The sequence below is a fragment of the Bombus terrestris genome, chromosome 14, assembly GCF_910591885.1.
Source record: "Bombus terrestris chromosome 14, iyBomTerr1.2, whole genome shotgun sequence".
NCBI classification, from domain to species: domain Eukaryota; kingdom Metazoa; phylum Arthropoda; class Insecta; order Hymenoptera; family Apidae; genus Bombus; species Bombus terrestris.
Genome location: NC_063282.1, coordinates 2,574,115 through 2,600,362, shown reverse-complemented (window position 1 = coordinate 2,600,362; position 26,248 = coordinate 2,574,115). Strand labels below are relative to the sequence as shown.

At 35.3% G+C, this 26,248-nt stretch overlaps 1 protein-coding gene and 4 long non-coding RNA genes across 10 annotated transcripts in view; 3 read left to right on the top strand and 2 right to left on the bottom strand.

Moving 5' to 3' along the window:
* The first annotated feature begins 517 nt into the window (after window positions 1-517).
* Window positions 518-1,626, top strand: LOC125386348. Of its 2 annotated transcripts, none has more exons than XR_007226405.1 (2): window positions 518-627; window positions 940-1,626. It is a non-coding gene; the product is annotated as an uncharacterized LOC125386348 (long non-coding RNA). The 2 variants fall into 2 exon arrangements; XR_007226404.1 differs by lacking the exon at window positions 518-627 and adding an exon at window positions 634-821.
* A 1,461-nt stretch (window positions 1,627-3,087) lies between these two features.
* On the bottom strand, window positions 3,088-6,749 carry LOC100642503. 3 transcript variants are annotated; one of them, XR_007226401.1, is made up of 6 exons: window positions 6,615-6,749; window positions 6,225-6,374; window positions 5,935-6,102; window positions 5,638-5,824; window positions 3,274-4,269; window positions 3,088-3,127 (listed from the first exon to the last, which is right to left on the bottom strand). It is a non-coding gene; the product is annotated as an uncharacterized LOC100642503 (long non-coding RNA). The 3 variants fall into 3 exon arrangements; XR_007226402.1 differs by having other exon boundaries at window positions 3,088-3,494; window positions 3,864-4,269; XR_007226403.1 differs by having other exon boundaries at window positions 3,088-4,026; window positions 4,094-4,269.
* Window positions 6,750-7,724: 975 nt separating this feature from the next.
* Window positions 7,725-9,787, top strand: LOC125386346. Its single transcript, XR_007226399.1, has 2 exons — window positions 7,725-8,413; window positions 8,468-9,787. It is a non-coding gene; the product is annotated as an uncharacterized LOC125386346 (long non-coding RNA).
* Window positions 9,788-12,412: 2,625 nt separating this feature from the next.
* Window positions 12,413-26,248, bottom strand: part of LOC100643781 (zinc finger protein 628) — a 76,272-nt gene continuing 62,436 nt past the window's right edge. For all 3 annotated transcript variants that reach the window (XM_048412216.1, XM_048412217.1, XM_003400463.4), the window contains one exon: window positions 12,413-16,348. In XM_048412216.1, the coding sequence (XP_048268173.1) occupies window positions 16,056-16,348 (293 nt within the window). In that variant the 3' untranslated portion in view covers window positions 12,413-16,055. The remainder of the gene's footprint in view (window positions 16,349-26,248) is intronic.
* On the top strand, window positions 16,996-21,036 carry LOC125386347. The gene is made up of 3 exons (XR_007226400.1): window positions 16,996-19,146; window positions 20,216-20,410; window positions 20,498-21,036. It is a non-coding gene; the product is annotated as an uncharacterized LOC125386347 (long non-coding RNA).

Below are 26,248 nucleotides of genomic sequence, written 5' to 3'. Positions count from 1 at the left end.
GCGAAGTTTGACTGACTTCCATAATATTGGAAAAATGAAGATTGATTTCAGAATAGGCAAAATATTTTTCTTACTATTAATTTTACATATGAACACTCTGATTTCGAAACATTTTTACTTGGCGTAAATTCTCATTTGTTTGGTTTGGTACCAGAAAGCATCACGCAAAAATAGTGTACTAGGCAGGGTAAATAACGTTGCGACTCTTGATGTTATGATACATTTGATTAAAAATCAAAAAGATAGGTGGAAACGCGAATTTAGTTCACGATACCTCTATTCTATAATGATTGCGTGCTATTAGGTTAACGCAAATCGCGATGAACACGAACATTGCTTCTGATACAGATTTCATACTTAGTGTTTTATACCTAGCATAATATGTATTTATATATAGGTATATGTAGTCAGTAACACATAATAATTAAAAACTACGAAATTAATATTTAACATACATATATTATAATCATTTTACTTCAAAGCGGTTTCAGAAACAAAGATTTTATACCTATCTACAGTTAATCAATCACACAGTATACAATCATCATAATTTAATAATTTGTTATTAGACCCTAGTAACATTTTAGACATTTTTTTTATTAGGATCTATAGTTAATTTATCGCACAGTATGTAATCATCATAATTTAATAATTTGTTATTAGATCCTAGTAATATTTCAGAAATTTTCTTTATAAGGATCAATGAAATATGAACTTTGTAGTCTATGTTAAATAATTGTCTTATCTTAATACTTGAATTATATTTTATTAACGAGTAAAGAAAGGAAAATTTAAAAGGCATACGTATAAGAAAATTCAAAGTAAATTAAACCAAAGGATCTACCCCAAAATCTCTAAAACATATGACAATACAAAATACTCGTAATATACGGTGATTTATCACGTGGTAAACAATAATCAAATGTTTTATGGTTGTAGGAGGTATAACTTAATGTAAACGAGACTATTCAGGATCTAAACTCTAAACAGCAGCCACATGGAACGTTCACGCTTGTCAGAATAAATTAACGGAATAAAAGTCAACGATACCCTAATGATACCATTGTGCTTCTATGTTCTGGCAATTTATGCGCATTTGAGAATTTTCGACGAACCAAAACGGACGTTATGCGTTGAATAGCCGTGAAAGTGAACCCTCCGCCAGACACAAGACAATCTTTCTCGTATCCCTGAAAAGGGTCTACAAGAATTTTGAAAGAAATTCGAGCGACTGAAAATCGAAAACTGTAATAGCTTCAATATGTTGGGAATATATAAGATGATCTATATTTACAAAATGAAAAAGAATGCATATAAAATGAGGTTAGAAACTTTGTCGATTTGAGACATATGCTATATGTATATAATGTTAACTCTCTTAAGGTGATTAACAAATTTCATCTATTTAGATTAATTACAATTATTTCCCTTAAAGAATTATAAATAATTGAAACGTGGTACTCGTTTAATATCATGGGAAAGAAAGATTGAAGCAAACGTTTGTGTTATTGAATAATTTAGTTTTGGAAGGTTTCTTCAAAACACAAAATAGTGAAAAGAAACTTTGTATATCGTTTATTATAGTATTACTGAGTTAATTACCAAATAAAATATTACTAAATATCACTTTGCGATTCTTAAAGCGTATGAAACGATTTAGAATGAGAAGTCGGGAAAGGGAAATGATTTTATAAGAAAAAGAAAGCTTAGAATAATGAAGTCGCTGGTCCTAGGGACGAAACAGCAGGTGGCATCGCTTTCGGAAAGACGAAAAAAATGTGTAGCGGCGAACTTTCACCGGTTAATGAGACGTTAATGCAACAAATGGCACTCCTGTGGTTAAAATGTAACTTAACGAATGTAAAATGTCACCGTTGCGATTGGACATCCATCTTGGAATGATTACTTATAATTAAGATTTCGTATTCGCTTTCCCCGAGATGAATATTCGATTATTGGTAAAAAGAAATATCAACTAGTTAGCCGTTTTCGCTATAAGGAAATTGTAAATGCGTGTGTATTCCATGAAAAGTTCCTCGTAAAGTAATCAGCTTCTCGGTAGAGCATTCGATTTAAGTGTTTCTCGCATTAACGTGTCTATGGGATAGCTATTGATACACTGCTGAGAAATTCCTTCCAGAGAAATATGTAGTGTAAGACTACACTTTTTGCTTAGTGAACGACGAATCTCATTTGTTCGTTTTATTGAGAACATATTCAACAAAGCAGCAAGTATTATTTCTATTTCTAAAGTGTATTTTAATTTATTTATTTACTTTGTGTTAACCGAATCACAGTCATCAGAGTTTGATAGCTTGTAAATAAATTCGTTGTTCGAATCTTAGAAGAATTAATGTCATTTGTAACTCTTCTAAATCAATATACATATACATACATAGAATTCTTACTGTGATTGCAAAGATAATACAAGGAAAGAATACGAAGATACGCTTACATATTTCAACATTTTAGCTAAAAGTTGAAAAACGCTGTATTCATTTTCTCATCTTTCTCTATCTACTCTGTTAAAAACTGTCGATTTTAAAAGCTGTCTAAATTAATTTCCAATAAATATCCACATAGAGATTACATCGAGATCAAATTGTACATAAGTATTGCTGTAACGAATATTGATGTGTTAACGATAACGGGACTATTTTTTAATTGTTCTTAGAATTGGATAATTTAAAAAAGAAGAGAGGAAAAGCAAAAAAAATAGAACCAATAATAGTAAAACGCATCGTCTCTGTTATGAAGCGCAGTCAGCGAGCAAGTATCACGAATACGGGAACTGGCGAGGTAACGGAGGCGCATAAACCTCGGTTATGGTACCAAGATAAGTTCGAGCATAGTCCTAGTATGGTCAAGACAGGGAAAACCACGAATTTCGCGAGAACAGACTCCGTGGTTATTACAAAGATCGTTGGATTCCTTGAAGAAGACGCACCGAAATTGGAGTGAGCTATAAACCAGCGCATTGATTTTCAATCCTAGCTCGATGCTTTCCACGAATTTTCTAGTAAAGTGCTTTTCCAATTTGCTACGCTGTATAGAATGGCATGCAGTGGATAATAATCGAAATAATCATTGTTTGATATTGATCTTATTATTCGATAATATCCTCAGTCTGTAAGTAAGTAATAATATAAATGTAAACAATGGTTTCTCAAAATATCGATAGAGGATTACTAAAAATGGTTTGTAATGGTTGAAATTCAAGGAAATAGAAGATAATTCCACATTGGAGAAACTATTTATACTATTGTACGTTACCCGCGAAGAAAAATCAATTGAAACACGATGTCAAGCCACGTTATATTAGCATAACAAAACAACCACGTTAGCCTCATGATTTTCACCCTAATATTGTGTAGATTTCTGTTACATTTCATTAGACAGGCATATTCAGGGGTTTCCGAAGTCCCATCTTTGAGAAATGCACCTTGAAATCGATGTCAAGCTTCAGAATTTCCTTTTATGGAAATTAAGGTTCTCTGAAAAGTGAAATTTGGTCGATTCACCGAAATATCGCTAGGCTAACGATATCGAATATTTTACTAATGATTTGTTTGATATTCTTCGAACGATCGAATACGAAATGAGAAGACCACCTACTCATAGTAATTTGCATACAAGATTTCTATTCGCAGTCTCGATGCAATTTAAATAGATCTAATTATTGAATTTATTGAATTATTCGTAAGTATAGAATTATATAATTTCTGAGACAAGTTTTATCAAATTTTTATAGAAAAATATGAACGTGAAAAATATCGAGATACGAGTAGTGTTTTAAAAGCCTAGTTAAAAATGTTGCAGTCGACGATGGCTTTCTCTGAATTATTAATGTTTCTGGTACCTACATAGTTCCGTGAAAAATACCTCCTAAGGGATTTTCCACCGTGGAAAATACTATGTTTGCCGTAATAATGGAGCTCACCGCAAGTTTCATACCACTGGGAATAGAATTAATCGTTTGCACGAGCGCGACACGCTTTCATCGCAAAACCTTGCGGATGGATTGACCTCAGAGGAAACAATTATGATAAAAGAAAAAGATGACATGAGATTAATATTGTGTATGGTATATTACCTTTCTATATTTTTTGCTCCTGGATATTTTTAAATTAAATAATAATACGAAATCTTGGTCCATCTTTAGTCCGACTCAATTTTTCCATTAAGAAATTTTCTGTCTTGGAAAAAATAATATGAAAAAGCTGTAATTAACTATACATTAAACGAAGGTTCGTCCCAAAATTAAGATACCTTTTAAAAGAAAGGAAAAAGTGATTAGATCGGAAAATATGCAAAGATTATATATACTAAATGATCCTATATACATCGTATTTTCTGAAACTATTACGAATAAAAAGTTCTTAATAATTGCGTAAAAATGATCACGTTTCGCATAATTTCATAATTTCACACAATTTAACCGGTATGAATAATTATCTCGTCAATTAGACAAGATGCACCCGGTGGAATAATTAATAAATAATTAATAAATAAAAGCCACGCGATGACGGTGTTCCTCGATGTTGGAATTATCTACAAACAAACGATTAAAATAAAAATTTTACACGGTCGCGCGGGTTCCCGTGGAGACCCTTGCAAAAACATTTATCTGCTTCCCCGTCAGGGAATTCCTTTTCTAAGAACAATAATTTTAATCGTGACTTTTTCTACGTCGTAAGAAACATGTTCGATAAATATCGACAGAGAATTGTCCCTGTGGGGATGGTGAATAAAAAATAAGCTGACTTCTTTCATCGTGTCGTTCCTTCTAAATAATCGTTCCCCATATGTTCGTGACATTTTCTAGCACCGCTCGAATAATCATGAGCTATGCCATTCGAGACCAATGAATGGATATAATCGGAAATTTTGATGTTTTGAATTCTCCTCTCTTTTCCTATTTTACAATAATTTTTATTCCTCCATTGAGAGATCTTTGCGACAGTGAGATAAATTAGGAAAACAGATCGTTGGATATTTATGTCTAACAATGGTTATACTAATAGTGGTTATAACTAATAGATTATTATCTTTCTATTATTATCTCGTTCGATACCGTGGTTTATAAATAACCTAGATATCCCGTATTATCAGAAGATAATTTTATATAAATAATACAATTAAATTCTGATTTTTCACGAACACCATTTCTTCAATTCACCCTAGAGGTTGTTATTATTTACATGTCATCCTCAAGAAGTGAGTCGTTCAAAGAGTGAAGCTAATTGCATTAGTTTGCACGAGCATAAACTATATTTAGCAAAGATAAGAAGAAGCAATAATCAGGATCAGATGGAAGAGCCACAGACTTTCATTTTACGCTAATTGATCACGCGGAAAATTTTAATTTTTAGTTCAATTAGGAATTCCCTGTTATATAGCTTCTATTCAACGAAACAAGTAAAGAGACGCACGAGAAAGTTTGACTTTCGATAATAACGCGAGCTCTCCTATTAGGAAGCGTTGGTATTAAAATGGTGCGAGAAATCGGTAGGTTTATACTCGGAAAGAGGCGCAGCCACGAGTTTCTGGAAGCAATTTTTGCAGCCGCCTCGATAACGAATATTTTCGTGCAACAGTCCGATGCTGCTCTGGTTTCCACGTCTCTGACTTTATTACCTATAATTATAGATGCAGCAAATGTAGTAAATCCCCGTTGCAACGCAGTCATTTGGAAACACGGCTTTTCCTTCGCGTCGTTAATCTCCGACTTCTACTCCACGCTCTCAGTTCATCGTGCCTTTATGCTTCTATGGGTCTTATGCCTTTACATGGCGTGATTAAGTATTTCTTTTCACGAGAACATCTAGAGAAATAGTTCCATGCCTTATTGAACTATTAATGAAGCTTATTTAAATCAATCAGTCAAGTGTAATACCGAGTAAAAGATTTAAATCAATTGGAATACCACCATACCTTATTGAAGACTTAATACAGCTTATATCGATTAATTAATTAATTGTTATGACATAAAGTGTATTTAAATTAACTGAGAATATTCCTTTATACGAGTCAATTAAATATTTCTTTTCACAACAAAGTCCAGAGAAAGACATAGCTTATCAAAATCTTACCAAAGCTTATCTAAATCAGTTAAAATTAGGTGTTATTAAATAATGTAAATGTAAATCAAATGAGAATATTATTCTACATGGATCGATTAGCTATTTCTTTTTACAAGAACATCCAGAGAGATATTTCCATACCTTATCGATGTCTTAATGAAGATTATCTGAATTAATACAATTAACTGTCATTAAATAACACAGGCACCAATCGCTTAAACATATTTCTCTACATAACCTGGTTGTCATATGTACACTTTCATTCATAAATATTAGGTTATTTTCGTCGATCTGTAGTGAAAACACGTGAATGTTACTTAAACGCATGAATTAATAGTAAACTAATCATATGAGGAATAAATTACGATTAGCCTGGCTAGTGCCATGCTTATCTATACGTTCTATGAAACGAGAGTTGTATTTGTCCTTCTCGTACAATATCGAGCTCCTTTCTTACATTAAGAAGAAAGTTAGGACCCCAATTAGAGGGATGCGCAGTACACAAATCCACAACTTAATTCTATTAATTACCTTTCATCGAAATAAAAATTTGATCGATTTATAGATCTCGAAACACTATCGCCACGTAGCTGTGAAAAGGTACAACTAATTTTCATATCTGTCCGTTGTCGCACAGTGGTGTGTGTTCTTTGTCTACAATCCACGTTGCCATCTATTGGATCCGGCTGGAACTGCGAGAAAGTAACAGGAGCATAGAATGTGCGAGGAGGTATCCCAACTTCTGTTAGACAAGGAGCGCACTACTGTGCGAAAAGGACAGATATACGTGACGTCACAGACAAGGAAAGCTATATTGTGCGACAAGGACAAACGTACTTCTCCTTTTAATTTCACGATTATTCGTTAATTACGCTTTTCCCTGGTAAAATTCATGAACGTTCAGGTTCGTACGACAAAGATAGAACTTCTGGCAAAATTCACACACCAATTTCGACCGGAATTTCCCTTTAATTAATTAGTTATCAACAATTATCGTAGCAAGTGTCGCGGCTACCGTGGTACGAATCTGCGATTTTCCATAAATATCAAACTTTTGCGGCATTAATTCGCTCTCTAAGGAATTGCGGAAGCTTCGTTAGATCGTACGCTAAGTTCTTCGTGCGTAAAAGTCCGTAAATTAATTACGAGTGGCGAAAATTATTCGAAAATTCACGGCGTCGCCCCTGGCTGACGAGGGGATGCCGTGGATAATTGTTAAAAACTGAATAATTAGTTGCAAATTCCGGTCAAAAGCGATGCCAGAATGTTGTCAGGAATCCCCTCTATATTCTACGATTCCAAAAGTGCGGGAATTTGTCGCAGAAACGGAGCAATTAATGAAAATTCAATGAATTAGAGAGAGACGTATGTCTGTCCTTGTCGCACAATATAGCTGCCCTTGTCTGTGACGTCACGCATGTCTATCCTCGTCGCACAATGTTGCTCTCCTTGTCCAACAGCAGTTGAGATACCTCCTCGCACATTCTATGTTCCTGTTCCTTTCTCGAAGTTCCAGCCGGATCCGATAGATAGCAGCAGTCTCGCAGACAAGGAACGCACCATTGTGCTACAATAGACAGATATAGAAATTGGTTGTACCTTTTCACCGCTACGTGACGCTAGTGCCTCAAGGTTCATAAATCGGGCAAACAAGTGAATTACAAAAGTGAAAAGAAAAGAAGCGAATTAAGAGGATTAATTTACGAACTTTCCTATGCAAATGTACTGAACGTGAATCTATGCAACGAACTCACGTACAATTTATGTTATATTAATTAATTCACGACGTAATTTAAAGCGCACAGCCTGATGAAACCTGTATTATTACATTTGAATGAATTTATTCTTGCAGACGTTCAGCATTAACGTCTTGGTCTCGATACCCGATGCGATAATCGTTAATTACCCATCGATTGAACAGAAATTCACATTGAAAATTGTTTAGGAAATTCGTTCGGTGTCCAGTCTTTGTTCCACGGTCCCAAAATCGTCTAAATCTTTCGCAGAAAAGGCTGTGATCGATGAACATTCCGTAGGATTGGAGAGAGAAGTATATCCGTCCTTGTCGCGCAATATCGTGCTCCTTGTCGCACTAACAGCCGCTGGTACCTGCTTGTACGTTCTACGTTCCTGTTAACGTTTCTCGATTTTCAGCGAAAAGTCGTGCTCTCGCTAGATGACTGCAGTCTCAGTAGCGTGTTTATCGCTTTGCCTACCCGATGCATAACCTAACCTATACCCACGCTCGATTACGATCGATTTCAATTATTTCATATTTTGTTGCTTCTATTAATTTATATCGGCGATTTATTCAATTAAACGTCAACCAGGTACGTAACGTGATAATAATTATTTCTCCCTTTTCTAAATTATCTTATTTAAAGTTGCAGCTACCTTTGAAGGTTAATTGCCGGCTGCTACCAGCAGCGACAAGTTAAACAATCGTATCACACGGACTTATACGATATTTCATCAGAATAGCAAAGTCATTATTTCTTCACAAACATCTAAGAAATTTATATTGTATCATTGAACGTATTTATAGTGGATGGAAACGATCGTAGTACAACTGGGTAGAGAATGACCCTACGCGAAGAAAATAAGTGGAAGATATAGAATAAAATTTTGTCGTACGAAACAAACGTTATAGACCGTAGCAGAGAAAAATATTTGACTGTATTCGGCAAGCTTTCCGCTCGTTCGTTCTACGTACAAGCGTAGATTCGCAAGCAGGTCGAGAGATTGCAGCTGACGTGGGTCGTGACGTGGATCGACGAACAGGAAAATAATTGGAAAAGCGTAGCCGCGTATTCTCGCAACTTGCTCGTGCGTACGAGACGAACACGTGACCCTTTATGTTAATACGTCTACGATGATAAAGAAACTTCTGGTCGTTAATTTAGTGGCGCGATACGCATAGTTCGGGCGAACATGACCATGTCGAATCGTAAATCTTGTTAGCCAGTCGTAGCGAAATTCCAAGCGTATGAATATTTAATTTCGCGTACGTTCATTGCAACGGAAGCAATCTGTAGCACTGTACGATGCTCCTGTTGCTTAGGCGAACGCAGCAGAAACGAACGGAGAATAGAACGGAATTCACAGGCAAAACTGATTTTCACGGTTGCACTTGTTTTAACGTATGTGCGAGAATGAGAAATAGTAGTAGAAACTATAGGAAGAACGTTCTAAGGCTCTTTCTAAACTCTGTACGCTTAATTGAATTCCAAAACTTCTCTAATTAATTACAATTAATCGTAATTTCGACTAATAATTAATTAATAATCAATAGGAAGAAAAACACAAATTTTCTAAATATTAATGTTGAAATAATTACTTCAAGAAAAACTCTATACCTTCTCTTTTGTATATCCATGACCTGTTTCAAAGAGAATAGAATGTAGTGAAAAAAATTCAAAATAAAGAGAGGTGCATATTATTGTGCCCTTAAATATGAATTATGTATTGGGTTACAAGGTCTAGAAACAAAAGAGCTATAAGTAGATTTCTATTGCTGTTTCTTGTAGCCTCCAGCCAGAGCTACACACCAAGGCTAACTTCTTGCTAATGTCCTTTGCTAGAAATATATGAACGTGCTCCCTAACATAGCTTCTTCTATTGTATTGTAACATTGTAAGAGTGAGGATCTGGATCAGCATACACTATGTATCTATGCTTATTTCAATATATTTTTCTATTACAAATTCATTCACTTGTTCCTCTATCAGTCAACCTCAACAATTAAGTTCCTCTCAACTCCTCGCGTACATTGACGTATTTCAATTACTTGTCCATTGTGTTTTATCTGAAAATTTAGTTGGAATAAATAGCGAGATAAAAGCGAGGTGATTTTTCAGCCGTTTCTGGTCCCACGCTTTTGAAGCCAAATTTTGTGCCAAATGATAGCTTGCGAGACGTCGATCGCCGGAAATTTTCCAGTTGAGCTGACAATTACTTTCTGAACTATATACAGCGGCTGAGAGATGTGAAAATTCGTGAACGCGTCAGTTCTTACTCTTCGGTCGATCGATAGTTCAAAAGATTGCTCGTACGATCTGCAGATTTTATTGAAACGTTCTGGTAGGTGATTGTTTGCCGTGTCAGATTGATAAAACGTTCTGACAAGAATCTGTGGACCAACGTCGGCTAAGATAAAGGAAGAACACGATATCTGTGGTAATTTATCTTTTTTTCTATCGCGCTTTCATCGCATATCCTTGCAAGGAAGCATCCGCCGTTGATAATACGCCCCTAAGGCGAAGGATAATCGTCGATAATCTATTACATCGTCGATCCTGGCTTCGTGCTTCTTTTTTTACCTACCTTTTTCTCACCTGCTTCGCTCGCAGGCTTCTAAAGTTTCCACCAGAAACGTTTCAATTTCGAACCATCGTCTTTCAATCGTTTCACTTCAGAAATTTTGAGGTTAGATCCTGTCGGATACGTATTCCACACGAGATACTTGAAAATATGTTATTAAAATTGTTCCATTCGAGAAACGCTTATTCGTAATGTGTGTATTTTTTCTGTGTATTCGTTCATAGATTGACGCAGTTTCTCTTCATTGTATTATTATTTACGGTGTCCATTTCGATCTATCGTTGATGATGAACAAAAGCGTTGAGGTTGACTGATAAAAGGACGAGTGGATGAACTTATAATAGAAAAATATATTGAAATAAATAAAGGTATAAGTATAAGTATAATGTATAAGATTATGCTCATCCAGATCCTTACTCTCTTAATGTTACAATGCAATAGAATTGATAGGGAGCACGTTCATATATTTATAGCAAAAAGACATTACCTTTAGCTAAAAGCTACAAGGAACATAAATAGAAATCTATTTATTAGTTCTTTTGCTCCTAGACCTTGTAGCCCAAAACATAATGTATATCAAGAGCACAATAATATGCACCTCTTCTTATTTAGAATATTTTTGTTTCACTATATCCTATTTTCTGCATAGGTCTCCGGGCCTCCAGGTCACGGATATACATAAATAAAGATGTAGAGTTTTTCTTGAAGTAGTTACTTCAACAAAAAAGAATTTTCTTTTCTTAACGTGACTCCTTCTTCTTCTTTAATGGACACCTTTTCTTCTTCTTAATTAAACATTAGAGTCGTATCTATAACAGGGATTCTATTATAGTAAGTAACACTCTATAATTCTTTACATTTTATTTATCGAATCCTGATTAAGTTACTTTTATAATTATCTTTACCACTGTGTTATTCGACGATAGATCAGCGCTTCTTATACCTTCTCATTTGAGATCCATCAGCAATTTTACGCCATCTCTTTCTCTAATTTTATTTTACTTTGCTCGTCTCTCCTTTCTTACTTACCTTCTCATTCCCTCTTACGCTATTCCGTCTGGCCTTTGTTATAAAAAAATGTCTTATAAAAACCACGTTATATATTTACAGACCACAAGTTACGGGATCACCTAATAAAAATATTAAGATTATGAAACAACGCGAATTGTAATTGTATCGTAGAAGCATGAAGCTCGCCATCCGCATAGCGTGACGCGAATGGCTGTAGAAAAACGCTATTGTTTACCGACTCGTTATTTATATTGCGACGTGTCGCAGTGAACTACGTTAACTGTTATAACAAAGATAAGCGAAACGCCATGGAACCTACACTCTTACACGATTATTCGCCTCACGTGACCAGCAGCGAGAATGGAAGAAATTATTGATGATACCTTTCGAGGACCTCTCATGAAGAAGCGTTAGCTGCGACTCTTCCAAATAAAACGCGATTATTTATTTATGCGGTCATTTTTCATTTAGGAAACGTGCTTCGCGTGATAAATTTTATTTCTCGTTTTAGTTACTTTTATGGTAGGTTCAAAAGCATTTCCAGCTTTTCACTTGTTCAGTTACTTATTCATCGACGATGAGTCACTTTTCATTGACGATCAGGTGTTTTCAGTTTCTAAACACTGTAAAATAACGATTGGCGTAGAAATGTTGCAGTTTCACTATGTTAATATTTACTTATGACAATTTAGAAATTCTGCTAAATTTACAATCAGTTACTTTTCCTCTCTGCTATTTCTTCGTTGAAGAGGTATAGAAAAATCAGTACAGTAACGTCACGGTTTGACTATGTTAATCGTCATTTATGGTAATTTTGTAAATTATACCGTGGAATAATTAAAACTGACAAGGCAGAGAATTTTGCTATTCTCTTCTTTGTACAAATTCTCGCAAACTGCTACGTTCTAACATTTCACTATGTTGCGATCGTAACGTTGATTTCTAATCAAACGAAAGTCGTCTTCCTATATCACAAAGAAAAAAAAAATGTACATATATATGTATTTTGTAAGAAAAACAATTTATTCAATTGATACCATTTTTATACCAATTATGAACATATTTTTTGGTTTTACCGATTAATACAAGTCCCTCGCGAATACGCTCGACAATCGCACGCCTCTCACACTCTCATACGATTAAATCTACTTATCGATCTATCGGCCTTTCCTCCTTATCTAAATTTCACTAATCGTTAACCCTTAGGTCATCATTTTGTCATAATCAAACGTTCGAAAGAAATTTACAGAGTTATTACGATTACTTCGTCGAAGAATCGTGGAAAATCAGTGGCTGTGATATTTTCCAAGAAGGCAGATCTTAAAGATCCACGGGTCGTGAAAACGAATTAATTACGATAGTTCCAGGGTTAACATCGATTATTCCATCGAATACAACTCTTTGTTCGTCGACGTATTAAAATTCGATAATTACGGTCATAACCATAAGACGCGATCGCACGGTTTAACAATTATTTCGACGATTCTAATTAGAGACATTGAAAAAATATCAAGTTCTTACGGTGATATCTCGCTTTCACAAGTTTTCGCTCTCAATTGGACGATCGATTAATCTTAATAGTAGATATAATACAATTCGTACGTACGCAAAAAAGGACCAAAGTCTTTGGTGAATTTTCGGGCGTGGCGATTTACATTTTCACTGAATTTTCATCTCTACCCGAACAATACCATTCGACTAGGTCCGACTTATAATATATCTTTGGTCCTCTAGCCGCTATGATTCTTTGCCAGACATCGAATTTCTAATGAAATCGTTTAGTCCTTCTTTTTTCCTTTCTGCCTCGTTTCTCTCCTAATTCGACGAGAACATAAAATTATTTACAATACATCGTCCCCGAATTTTTTCCTTTCGCAATTACTTTTGTGCAATTAGTTCAATTTGAAGGGCGGAACGTATCGAAGAACAGCGCTTAATTAATAATTTCTTTAACAAGTGGCTCTAAGCTTGAGAAATTGCTGATAAAAGGACACAAGTTTCCGATTTATGACATTTCTCCTTCAACTAGATTGAATTTAAGGTGAGCTTAAAAGTGTGCGTCTTTTTGTTCATTTTCTCGGACAAAAATCTATTTCTTGCTGCCGATGGCACCAATGGAGTCTCAGTATTTGACCAGAAATTTTTATCGCAAATAAAAAGCACTTGAGATTTTGCCATTTAATTTCTCCGTGAGAATCTAAATAAAACTAATATTAATTGCACGAGATGAATGAACATTTCTTTGGTTTTGGAAAATATAATTCATTTTATAATTTCTATACTTTCCGAAAAAGGAATTTTACAAGCTAACAAAAGATAAGATTTCTACCTAAACATAAAATTAATATTATCCATGCATATTTTTTACAACTCTAGATATAAATTTCGTACATATTTTAAAAATATCGCGCGAACAATTGTCAAGCATTAAGAAAAGATCCGCTTATTTTTAATAATAATTCATCTTCGTATTTGCGATCAAAAATTCCTAAACTAAAAGGTACGATGAAATAGCGTTATTAATAAAAACGAATAATTTAAATAAGACACGTTCCTTTGAAATAGACCTTCTGTCCACTCGTGAGTCTGATTGCAGGAGGTAGAAATAGTAAAAAATATGAAAAATACCGGGCAGCATGGTGATTATTGCGGCACGACTGTACATTTAATCGATACTCGATCGATATTTAATTATTATATAAAAACACACTTCGAGAGAACTTCTTACTTTCCAATCTCTCGAGTGGCAATTTAATTACGATTACCTACGCTTTATTCTGTATCTTCGTTATTGTCGTCACTTTCAGAGATGACGATAGCATAACAAGTTTTACAAGATACAAATTCAATTATTTCTCGTCCCACAGATTTGATCGTCGAACGAATTCATTTTATATTCATCTTAATAATCTTTAAAGAAAAAAAAAAACGTGGTTTTCTAAGGATCAGATATGTTACAAGATCGTTTATACATTTTTCTTACAACGCTAACAAATGGTTTTTATATTTTTTATACGAAATACGAAGATCCATGGAATTATATTTCACTCGACGCATTGCCACTCGAGCGATTAAGAGTGATTAGTAAAATCGCTTCTAAATGTAAATGAGCATACAACTAAGTATTTGAAAACCCTGCACGTGCAATTGGTAACGCTGGCTCGGATATAGTATTATACGGATTTATACGCGCCGATATATGTGTACACACATGCAAATATATGATAAAATGAAAATCAATACTTTTTTTCTTTTTTTAACTAAAGTATTCCATAATCCTCTATAATATCTTTAACTTTTCCTAAACACGTATTTTTGTACGTTACACGCACGTATATACGTGTACATATGTATACACACGTATCTGCTTGCTTGAATGCGTGTATATATATACATATATATATATATATAAAATTATACACACACACATATATATATATATATATAACATATAATTTTTGTCAATATATATCTATATAAGATGTATATTTATATATATACATGTACGTTACATACCGAAAGTACAGCAATAATGGACGGCTGAAGGTTCCCTACCTTAAAACAATGGTCGATCTCGTAACACTCGCCGAGGACCGCTAGTTTAGCTCGAGAAATATGCAAAAGCGTGCCTCCCCTAAGGCGTTTTTTCATTGTTGAACAGCTCGCAGGTATACAAGTACCGGTTATTAACAGAGCCAGCCACTTGGAACAGGTGTCTGCCTATATCTAATACGTTCGTTACGCAGTTCGAATCTTCCTTTGATGATAGAAAATGCAAATTTGTTGCGTCCGAAATATAAGCGACTGTTTGTGGAATGCGTGATTCATCGATCACGATGGACGTACTTTTGTCCGCTTTGAATCTCTATCGAACTACCGTGCATCGTATGATCGAGCATTCTTCCTCGTTTGTTCTTGTGATCTTTTGATATTTCCGTGTTTTGCACACGAGCGTGAATAGAGGGTGTTGAGAAAAATTGTAATATTCCAAAGATGTGGAAACGTGTGATTCGAGTCGTTTGGAAAAAAGATAGTTTTCTTCTGTACAACGTATGATCGTCGGTTGTACTGGAAATTATGAAATTTGTTAAAATATGGTTCTTTTATTTGCGACATAGCAATCGTAAAAAAGAGTAGCTAAATTTTGCAGTCGATTTCTAATATTACAATGTTTCCTTCGATTTGAATTTTTCCGAGGATTGTTAAAATCTGAGCAAGGTGTAGCTATAGCAACATCAGGTGTAGCTACAGCAACCTAAAGAATACTTGAACTTCAAATCTACCGCAGTTACCGAAACAGGGAATAGATTTCATATCTATTTGATACTAATAATACACGCTCTTTTTCTTATCTTTTATCTTCATTCTACCAACAAACCTCTCAACACCCTACACACATACTATATCATCCTATCCATCCATTATCTTCCAATTTGGATCCGCATATCCATCTCTTGCTTATCTCTCATTTTGCTATGTATAGTATTTATCTGCAAATCTATTTCAAATTCACCACAATCGCTTTCCAACGATCCTCTTCTCTCTCTTCAACTGTGCCTCTTCAGCATTCACGCGGGGACAAAGAGCAAGAAGAAGGAAATGACAGGCAGACGGTGTTCGTGACAAGATCGTGAAAGAATCTCAACTATTACCGGGGACAGGTATCATGTGATAACCGGGCGCAGGTTGTAAAGGTGGAGAGTGTTTAACGTTGGCGGGCTGCGAGGGTAGTTGAAGGGAGCGATAATCGAGCGCCGGGGCGGCTGGATGCTGTCCTTCTCGATGTCGTCGCAGATCCACCTTCCTCTGGAACGCCTTGTCGCAGAGACCACACTGGAACGGTTTGTAGCCCGTGTGCTTACGCATGTGCGTGATCAGATTGCTGCTCTGGGAGAACGCCTTGCCACATACCACGCATTTATGCGGCTTCTCACCTGCAACAGCGATTTACGGATGGTTTCACGTTAGAAATTTGAGAAACTTTGAAACTCGCTATTTTTACTCATTTTCTTTTTACAGTTAGCCAATTACGAGCTTATTGTCTCCTAACACTTTCGCGTTGTTCTTTAAACAATTATTTATCATTTCTCTCAGATTTTTAGTACATTTTTTGGTTACCATAGATATTTTCATAAACAAGGAATTGAACAAGTCAAAATGTTTTTCCCTGTCATATATTATAATTTTCTCTGCGCTTATAATTCGCGATAGTTGAACTTCAACATTTATACTTGTTCTTTTTCAACCTTGCTGCGATACTCGAATTTTTATTACTTGTTCTAGGTGTTGTTTCAACGAGCAAAATCTTTTACTTTAACTAAAAAATAACTTTAAATAAATAAAGGAAGAAAGAAATCCACTTAAATACCAGTTTTATTCACACTATTGTCGTATTTTGTAATTGTTAAGCGTAAAAGCGACAAAGGAGCTCCTGAGATAAAAACCGACGTCGAGTCACACTCGACGTACGAGTGCAAAGAGTTAAAATGTTTTAAGGAAAATTTCCGTTTACTGTTACACCGTGCGGAACAGTTGATAATAGTTCACTCTTGTCGTAGTTGCGATAAATAGCAACAGAGGCACGTCCGAGGCTAAAATGATGCAAATTATGCAACAGGATTAATAAATCCTCTGTCAGATCAAGTTTGCTAAACCTAACGATTTTTCATTTATGCTATGTTGTATGTATAAAAGCATTTTAACATCAACTGCAAACATTGTATTTCTGGTAACAAAGTATCTCGCGCGTTAACAGTTACTCATCGTGACAAATAATCGTGAAGCGGGTTGCAAATTCGATTAACGAGCGAGGAAAGAACTCGAACGCGATTTGGAATAATGAGTCAAGGTGAAGCTGAGCGCACCTGAATCAACCTATAAATCGTGGCGATCTGTTTGTCGCCGACAGTTGGGGCAATCTGTTTACGTCAACGCCGAGAAAAGTGTCTTCCATTGCGCTTCTTTTTCTTTCGGCCGATTCAACCTTTCAAACCTTCAAACTGTCCTTGCATATTAAAAGAAGAATTTTTGAATACAATATATTTTACAAAACAAACCCTACGAACTACAGAGTATGAAAACAAAGTTTATTAGTTCACCGATTCAACACTGCCATCCTACGAAGATATTAACTAGAATATCTCTTTTTTTTCCTATTTTACGACATATTTACAACTGGCTGCCTAGAGCCAAGCAGCAAATTTGATACATGAGATTGTGTCGTGGACAGTGGATAACACGCAACAACGTTTCAATTGTGTTCTATTTTGTGTGGTGTAAATCGGTTGGTAGGTTCTGTTATCTTTCGTCTTCCGACTGTCGGTGTATGTCTCAACTAGAATATCAATAATAAAAATTCCTATAAAGAAGAAAGGCCGGTGAAAGAGCGAAAATCGAATATCGCTTATAACTCAGTCCACGAGCTATAAAGATTGCGAGCAAAGAATAAATTTCAAGCGACGCGACATCGCGTTACATGTTGAATACGATTGCCTCTAAATATTCATAGTGTACCACTCTAACTGCTTTTTAAATACCTGTTTTTAAATATGTCCGAGCGGATATCAGGGTGTAATTCAGTGCGCACGACGTTCCGAGCAAACAGAGGATGGCTATTAAGCGCGAACGCCCGCCAAGTTCCGCTGGTGAACCGTGCAGAAGAAAATTCCAGGAAACTTAAATATTTGCTCGAGAACCATTATCAGCCTGGTTTTAAGAACGATCTTTTATGCGGATCGGGCTACCGATAAGAGGAAAAACTCGTTCGGAGGAGACCTCGAGCGGTCGTCTAACGATGATCGTCTCGATAAATCGTGCAAACAGCCCCGGTTAACCTCTCTTTCTCTATCTCGAAAAATTCCAGGCAAACACTGGAACCGATTGTAAAATGCCGATAAAACGGCTCATACGTAAGTTGCGTACCGCGGGGGTCCCGTCGTCGTTAAGATTCTATCGAGAAGAAATTAATTTTCGTCCTGGCCGACGTCACCGTGATCGTGCGACATTTATCTCTGAGGGTGCAAAAACTCGCGGTGTGGAGGGGAAAAAAAGAGGGAATTCTCATCGCGGTTAGGTTCGTGAATTGCTCGTTTTTCCGATTATCCACGGCCAACATGTGACATTTTCTCGATCGAGTATGGCCTAATATGTGCAATAATTATTTGCAGAGAAATTGTGCACGGGGTGTAAGAAGAGACGAGAAGATTATTAAGTATGTATAAAGATCGTTGCTATGTATAATAATGATTCGGAGAGGGGAAACTGCGAACGGAACAGCAGCGTGAGAAGAGAAGATTGCTGGGGGATACAGCGGAAAAGAAGAGAAAAAAGAGGGAGAAGAAGATGGAAAGGAGTAGGGAAGATGAAAAAAAAAGATGGCAGTGAAAGAAGAACGGATAGTAAAAGCAAAAGAGAGAGAGATAGAGAGAGGGGTGAGAAATAGCAATGTGTAATAGAGAAAAGAAGGAATAAATTGAATGGAAAAAGGAACAAGTATAAGTCAAGCGGGGAGGAGATGGAAACGAAGGAAATACAAGATGATTATCTGTTTCCTTTTTGAATCAGCAATTAGAACTAATATTCACGATTTAGGTCCTTGTATCCTTTATGTTCCAGGATGAGGAATCTACCAACGAAGAGACCTGCAATGTTTCGATTCAGACCGATTGGTAAATTACTCGATTCGTGGTGTTCGATGCTCCATTCTCGAATTTGGAATGAACGGAATGTCAAGGTAATCGTGACGAATCTTGTTCATGAAAAATTAGAAGCAATTGGAAAGGAGTGAAAATTGGTAGGAAAATATGTCAACCGATCTAAACGAAACTTCTTATCTTTCCTATATTTATTACCATTCGTACCATTCATAGATAATAAAAATAGATGAATACAAAAGTAATTAGAGAGGTATAAAGAAGAGAATAAAGTAGCAACTTGCAAACGATAAAAAAGCGTGAGGGTATCGGAAGAGAATGGAAGAGGCGACCGATAACACTCTCTCGTACAACGATAAAAATGTCACCAGCAATCGTCACGGCTTCCCTTTCGTTTTCCTTCGTTTCTCAGTCAGCGTACATATATTGCTTGCGAATCGATTTGCATCGATATATCATCGGACTTATCGGGTCCGCTATAAATACGAACAATGGCGGAACGCGACGATGATGACGCCTTGTTATCACAAGCGTTGGTTCGTTTGTGTCACCGCTTAGGACGACGCGAGGAAAAATACCATTATCGTAATTGTTCGCTCGGCTTTCGATCTACCTAACCCTTTTATAACTAATGAAAGATGGTTGTCTACACGAGTATCCTCATCGAGTGGTGCTACGTTATTATCGAAATGATTTTCCCGTAAATTAAACATGGCGAACATAGCTACGTCAGCGTACGATTTTTTAGACACAATTCTAAATAGATTGATAGACGAAGGTGATGATAGCACACAAAGGAATTATTAACGATGCTTTCCAATAAGTCGAACAGGATTGTACGGTACCGTTAAAGATAGCACATAGCGTGAAGTAACTCGAACATTAAATATTCCGTGTAATAAAATTATCTGATTGGTGAAAGTTGGACTTTTCTTACAAAGTTTCTATTTTTTAGGAAATTAGATATTTTTACTAGTAAAGCATGTTCCATTACGCTTACAATGGCGAACAGAAGAAAGCTATGTTGGTAACAAGTTGTTTATTTTGGAGCATTATACCTACTGCTTGTTCTGTCATCTGTCAATCACAATCTTATTTTGTAAAATTATGCTGTTTCTTCGTATTACTTACAAAGTTTCTATTTTTTAGGAAATGAGATATTTTGATTTGTAAAGCGTGTTCTATTACACTTACAATGGCGAACAGAAGAAAACTATGTGGTAACGAGTTGTTTATTTTGGAGCATTATATCTGCTGCTTGTTCTGTCATCTGTCAATCACAATCTTATTTTGTAAAGTTATGCTGTTTCTTCGTATTACTTAAAATTTGTTTTGTACACCACTGTAAGTATGTATATAAAAATATCCATTATAATATTTAATAAGTAAACTAATTTTCTATCCAGGTACCATTTCTCTAATTATTTCTAGTTATTAGCATTCATTGGATTTTACGTTTACTATAACGTGTGCAAGAATCTAACAGGAGAAACTCCCCATGAAGAGGAGGAAACACCTAATGACACAGAATCAGTCGCGTGCTTATATGTATTTCGATCACAGAAACGTTCTGTATGGCCAGCTAAAGAGTTCCACTTTGCATATCAGAGGAACAACATATTGCAGCGGAAGTGTAATGTCTTTTCAAAAGCTCTTTCGACGGTGTACGGCGAGCAAACGATTTTCATCTTGTAGTTTCCCAAGTGAAAGCGTCACGGAGTAATAAATTTTTCATTACCCTGCAAGAAGTTTCTTCGTAGACTATGGCTTGGGTAAAAAAGAATGTCAAATTCATCTTCTCACGAATTCATTTGGCAGGCAGACAAAGGAAAGTTTGATTTGAAATGAAATGATTTAAAAATAAAAGCGATAAAGGGAATTCCGATCAGTTGTGAATCTTTTGTTTGATTTCGTTTGCTTTAGTCGACCGGCTGGATGGATTTAAAATAAACTGATTAATCAAGATCATACTTGGAGAAATTTTGTTTGTAATGAAAATAAAAAGCAACGACCTGAAATAACCACTTCTTTCGACTAATTTATTATTTTTATTGAAATTAAGTTTATTTTATGTGCCAAAATTAAAGAGGTCATTCTTTGTTTCAGTCAAGGTGATTGCCGAATAAAATTGTTATACAGCGGTGAGTGAAGCTAGGATGATCGCTAGGAAAAGTAACAAATTGTTGCGATATCTTAAAATATATAGAAAAGTTTCTTTCAAAGCAATTTTAAAGCACTAAAAATTCGCGTTCTTTAAAAAATATGCAAAAGCTGCTTTCAAGTTTATCTTAAGCGCAATAAATATTATGAAGTATTCGTTATTCAAATGCAACTTTGAAAAATTTACCTGTGCGTTTTAAATTCCGTTCGAATCTTAACACGTGTATAACACGACAAATTCGATTCTTAAAATTTCACCGTTTAATCTTTTGTCCGAGTCTAATTCTATCGTGTTTGCGTTTCTGCCGTGATGTTAATTAATTATGCTTGAACTTGAACGGACTCTGCGATCTCTGTACACCGCGTTACGTTCTTTTATTTTTTCCTTTCGTGATTCCTGTCTGTGTTTGCGCGACAGATAACGCCAAAAATGTGACGTATACTCGTGAAATTGTATGCGGGCTTGATAAACTCGACGTTGCAACTGGCGATCAGAGCCGAAAAAACATTCGAAAACACAGCCGGCAAAAATCGTGATCCTTCTGTTTGTCCAAATGTTTCCGCGTCATGATACGCACAATATCGGTATTTATCGAGTAATCGTAGAAAAAGCCATGAAATCCCACTGATTAAGTGGTAATTCAAGTGGTTCTTATTACCTTGCTTTTGTAATAACATAATAAACGCAGTTACCGTACGTTAAACATTCAATAAAAAATTATCAATCTGCAGAAATTTCTACAACATACGATTCCTTATCAATATTTTTGTAAAACTCAATATTCAAATCTAACGTAATATCATCAATCATTGCCAGTAAACAGTTGTACGATAAAAAAGAAGTGGACTACTGTTAACAAAATATATAACATAATCGTATTTCAATCGTAAAATTCTACGACTTTTCCTTCCCTTTAGGGCGAATATATTATAGAATTACAAAAATAACATCAATCTAAACTAAAAGTTTCACAAAAACATAATTTAAGAAGCGAAATCGATATCATAATCGTTTCCAACTGCTGAAAGTTCAATCGAAAGATGATGATCTCAGAAATTTACACAGGACCTGCACCTTTCACCTTTTGCCTTTTAGGAAATCTCATCATGAAAATATGTTAAAAAGGAAGCGACCGGTTAGAATTACTCGCCAGGGAATTATTGGTTTGACAACTAAGTAATCGCGGATTTTGTCATTAGATGGTATTGACGAGCCAACACAATCGCGTAAAGGCATATCAAAAGAAGGACGAAATTTGAAAGCAATTTCAGCCGATGGGTAATATTTATCAAGTGTGTCAGCAACCGATGAACGCGCGTATTCGTCCTCTTGTACGCGTACGTGGCCATGTATCGATCCATCTCGACTCTCATTACCGAGCCCTTAGCGGTCGACTTAAATATTTACCGTCTGAAACGTTTACTTCGTGGCCGATTTTAATGATAGCACTGGATACTCGGCCTTTTCGCGTGTGTGTCGACACGTGCGTGTGTTTTGGTAGCAGCCCGCCAGTTTAATTATGCAGCGACCGCTTAATGAACTTCATGTAATGGCGTCGCATGGATTATCTGGGACCAACGTCGCCGACCAACAGTGGATTTTCATGTATCGGAAATCGTCTGATTCGGAATGTTATTCGTCCCTCGCTTCGAAGTTTCTTCAGAGTCAATGATTTTGATCTGAGTATCTGCGTTGTATATTGCTTACGTATTCTGATAGTAAAATGAAGAAATTATTACAAGATACAGTCGACTAGTACGGCTTTTGATTATTATTATTATTATACGACGGATATATAATAAAATAGAGCGAAATGCAAAGTAGGAAATCTAATTTTCATACGAAGACGAAATTGAACGTTTTAGCCTTAATTGAAATATTGCTTTGGTAAGCGATAGAGAAAAGAAAGCAGCAAACTATCGTCTAACAACGATAACTCGATGTGATAGATTAGTGGACTGGACAGTGCAAGAATCTGCAATCGAAACTTTTTAATGCCGACACGACAATAAAATTCCTCGATATACTCATTTCGATATAAAGTGATGTTTCATCGGCTATTGCCAGGCAAGAGGACAATTTCAATGAAAGTACATGTTAGCGTATGCAATTTACCATGATGTGCGTGTATCAACGAAGAAAGACCATCGCATGTATGTAAAACTTTAGCGATAACCTCCCTTAGATCGCTGCTTCCTGTTCTATGTCTTTCTTATATTTATTTTCAATTGCTTATATCGGTGGTTTGAGGGGAAACTTGCTCACCTATTGTCTATTCGAAAGAACTATAGCTATGTTATTTCTCTATCCAGACGTTTTCTTATTCTTCCTTTCCTTATTTTCTGTTTAAATTTCAGAACAATCAGAAAAATTTCTAACAATGTATGACGCGTAATGTATCGTAATTCTGCGTGTATTTTGTACTTTGTAACTTTAGTATCGTTGAGAATAATTCTATTCTTTTAATGTTTTCTAAATTCCACTGTTCCTTCTACTATTTCTACTATTCCAATTCCATCTTTTAATTCCTTCCATTTAATTATCAATTTCTTATTTCAGTTTATATTATTTTTATTATCCAAATAATCTCGTATCATCAATCTCTTCGTATCACCGAGGGATCGAATAGAAAGATTTAACAAAATTTTAACTTTGCTTCCTTGTAAAATGTACATGGTAATATTGGTCGAAATTGCTCAGGTATAACGCAAATGAGATTATTACAATGATCATACGAGAAACGATGCTGAGAATGTTTTGTATTTGTTGCATTTTGTTGAGAATTAAATGTGAAATAAAATTTCAAATGTGTTGTCGCGAAGAGGTAAGAACAGGGTGGATACTGTGACGACGAGGCGTGTCGTATCTCCCACAGGAATTATTTATACGGCGAAGTTTCGCTATAGAAAAGTCTGGCAAACAATTTACAAACTGCGTGTAACCACTGTTCAGCCCGGGTTTCTACTTATTACCCAAAGGATTATTACAGTGCTGCCGTATTTTAGAGTACAATTTGTTCTTCGAGTTCAACGAATCTTTCCTCACGATTCATTTATGCTCTCCGGTAGTCGTCGAATATCCTTTACCCTAGTCTTATATCATGCCGGTGAATTGTATGAGATTATATATCTTTCTCCTCAACGATAGCAAAAAAGAAAAACAGACATCGAGAAGCGTATGAATTTTAAACCGGTTAGTTAATATTCTCCATGATATAAAAGTTTGGTTGTTCGAACGGTTGTTAACGATTAGACCGGAGATGTTTATGCAAATATACTAGGTGGCTCTGTAGAAAATTGGCAACGAAGTAGAGATGGAATATAATCTGGATGGAACGTGTTTTGGCTTCAGAAAATTTCAAATCTCTTCTTTACACTCAAAAGTATATTTTATATGAAATTAGTTTAGTTAGTCACATATTTATTTTATAAAACTCGATTAATTTTCTAGCAAAGATGTACAAACATATTGTACAAATTACCAGGTAATCATTATCGTTTAATTTGATGCTATTAATTATTATAAAAAATGAAATTACGCGGTATAGAATACCAAATATGAAAATGGAAAGTAAATGGAACGTGTTTTGGCTTCAGAAAATTTCAAATCTCTTCTTTATACTCAAAAGTATATTTTGTATGAAATTAGTTTAGTTAGTCACATACTTATTTTATAAAACTCGATTAATTTTCTAGCAAAGATGTACAAACATATTGTACAAATTACCAGGTAATCGTTATCGTTTAATTTGATGCTATTAATTGTTATAAAAAATGAAATTACGCAGTATAGAATACCAAATATGAAAATGGAAAGTAAATGGAACGTGTTTTGGCTTCAGAAAATTTCAAATCTCTACCTTACACTCAAAAGTATATTTTGTATAAAATTAGTTTAGTTAGTCACATATTTATTTTATAAAACTCGATTAATTTTCTAGCAAAGATGTACAAACACATTGTACAGATTACCAAGTAATCGTTATTGTCTAATTTGATGCTATTAATTATTAATTATTATAAAAAATGAAATAACACAGTATAGAATACTAAATGTGAATATGGAAAGTAAAAGGAGCATTGTGTACATGGAAATGGCACTAATTTGCAATGTGCTTATTGTAGATTTCATATATTTGAGCATAACTTATATCCTATATTTTATTCTTACATTGGGGCATACATTAAAACATATAGATAAGTGGAGTCATTAATCATATATCATTCTTTGTGATAAACAATCTAGTTTCTGCAATTTCTTTTGTATAATCAGCCAGTACTTGGCGACTTCCATTTACAATTTTCGTCGCATTATACCGAACGTTATTAATAGCAACAATTAAATACTGATACTAGTTCAAACGTGACACATAACGATAACGTGCTACACGTGTAACAAAACATAACATTAGGTGTCCGTCTCTTTAGCGACTAATCAACAAGTTAAATCGCAAAAACGAAAAAGCTAAATAATATTCCGAAAGAAACCGTAGCTTGGTCGGTTGTTATCTGACGTTTAAATCGCTTTACTTTCCGCCGATCCATTAGAATTCGATGCTCGTTCGTCCACGCGGTGTTCTTATAATTCCCCAGCAATTAAGCGCAATTATCCGTCAAGGTTGCTTTTATCGGAACGCTACGAGAAGCCAATACACGTTGAAAAGTCTGCCGTACGTACGCTAGTAAGTCCCAACACTTTGATCGCGTATTATTATTACTAAAATATAGAAATTAATGTACACGGTGTGTAACGTATACGGTATGAATAAATTAATGAGACAATAGCGATTGGACAGCGAGTTTATATTTTTACGAACGCAGTTACGAAACGAAAGCTAAACAGAGATTTATTTGAAATTCCCAAGTTTACACAGCCTGTTTCAAATTTCCTTGTCGTTTTATGGAACCCACAACTTTGAAATTACTTACTGAAATAATTCAGCGATTCGTAGGAAAAGAAAAAGGGGAAGAAGGACGTAAAGAAAACATTGCAAGTGTGCGGTGCACATGCCTCGGTGTTAT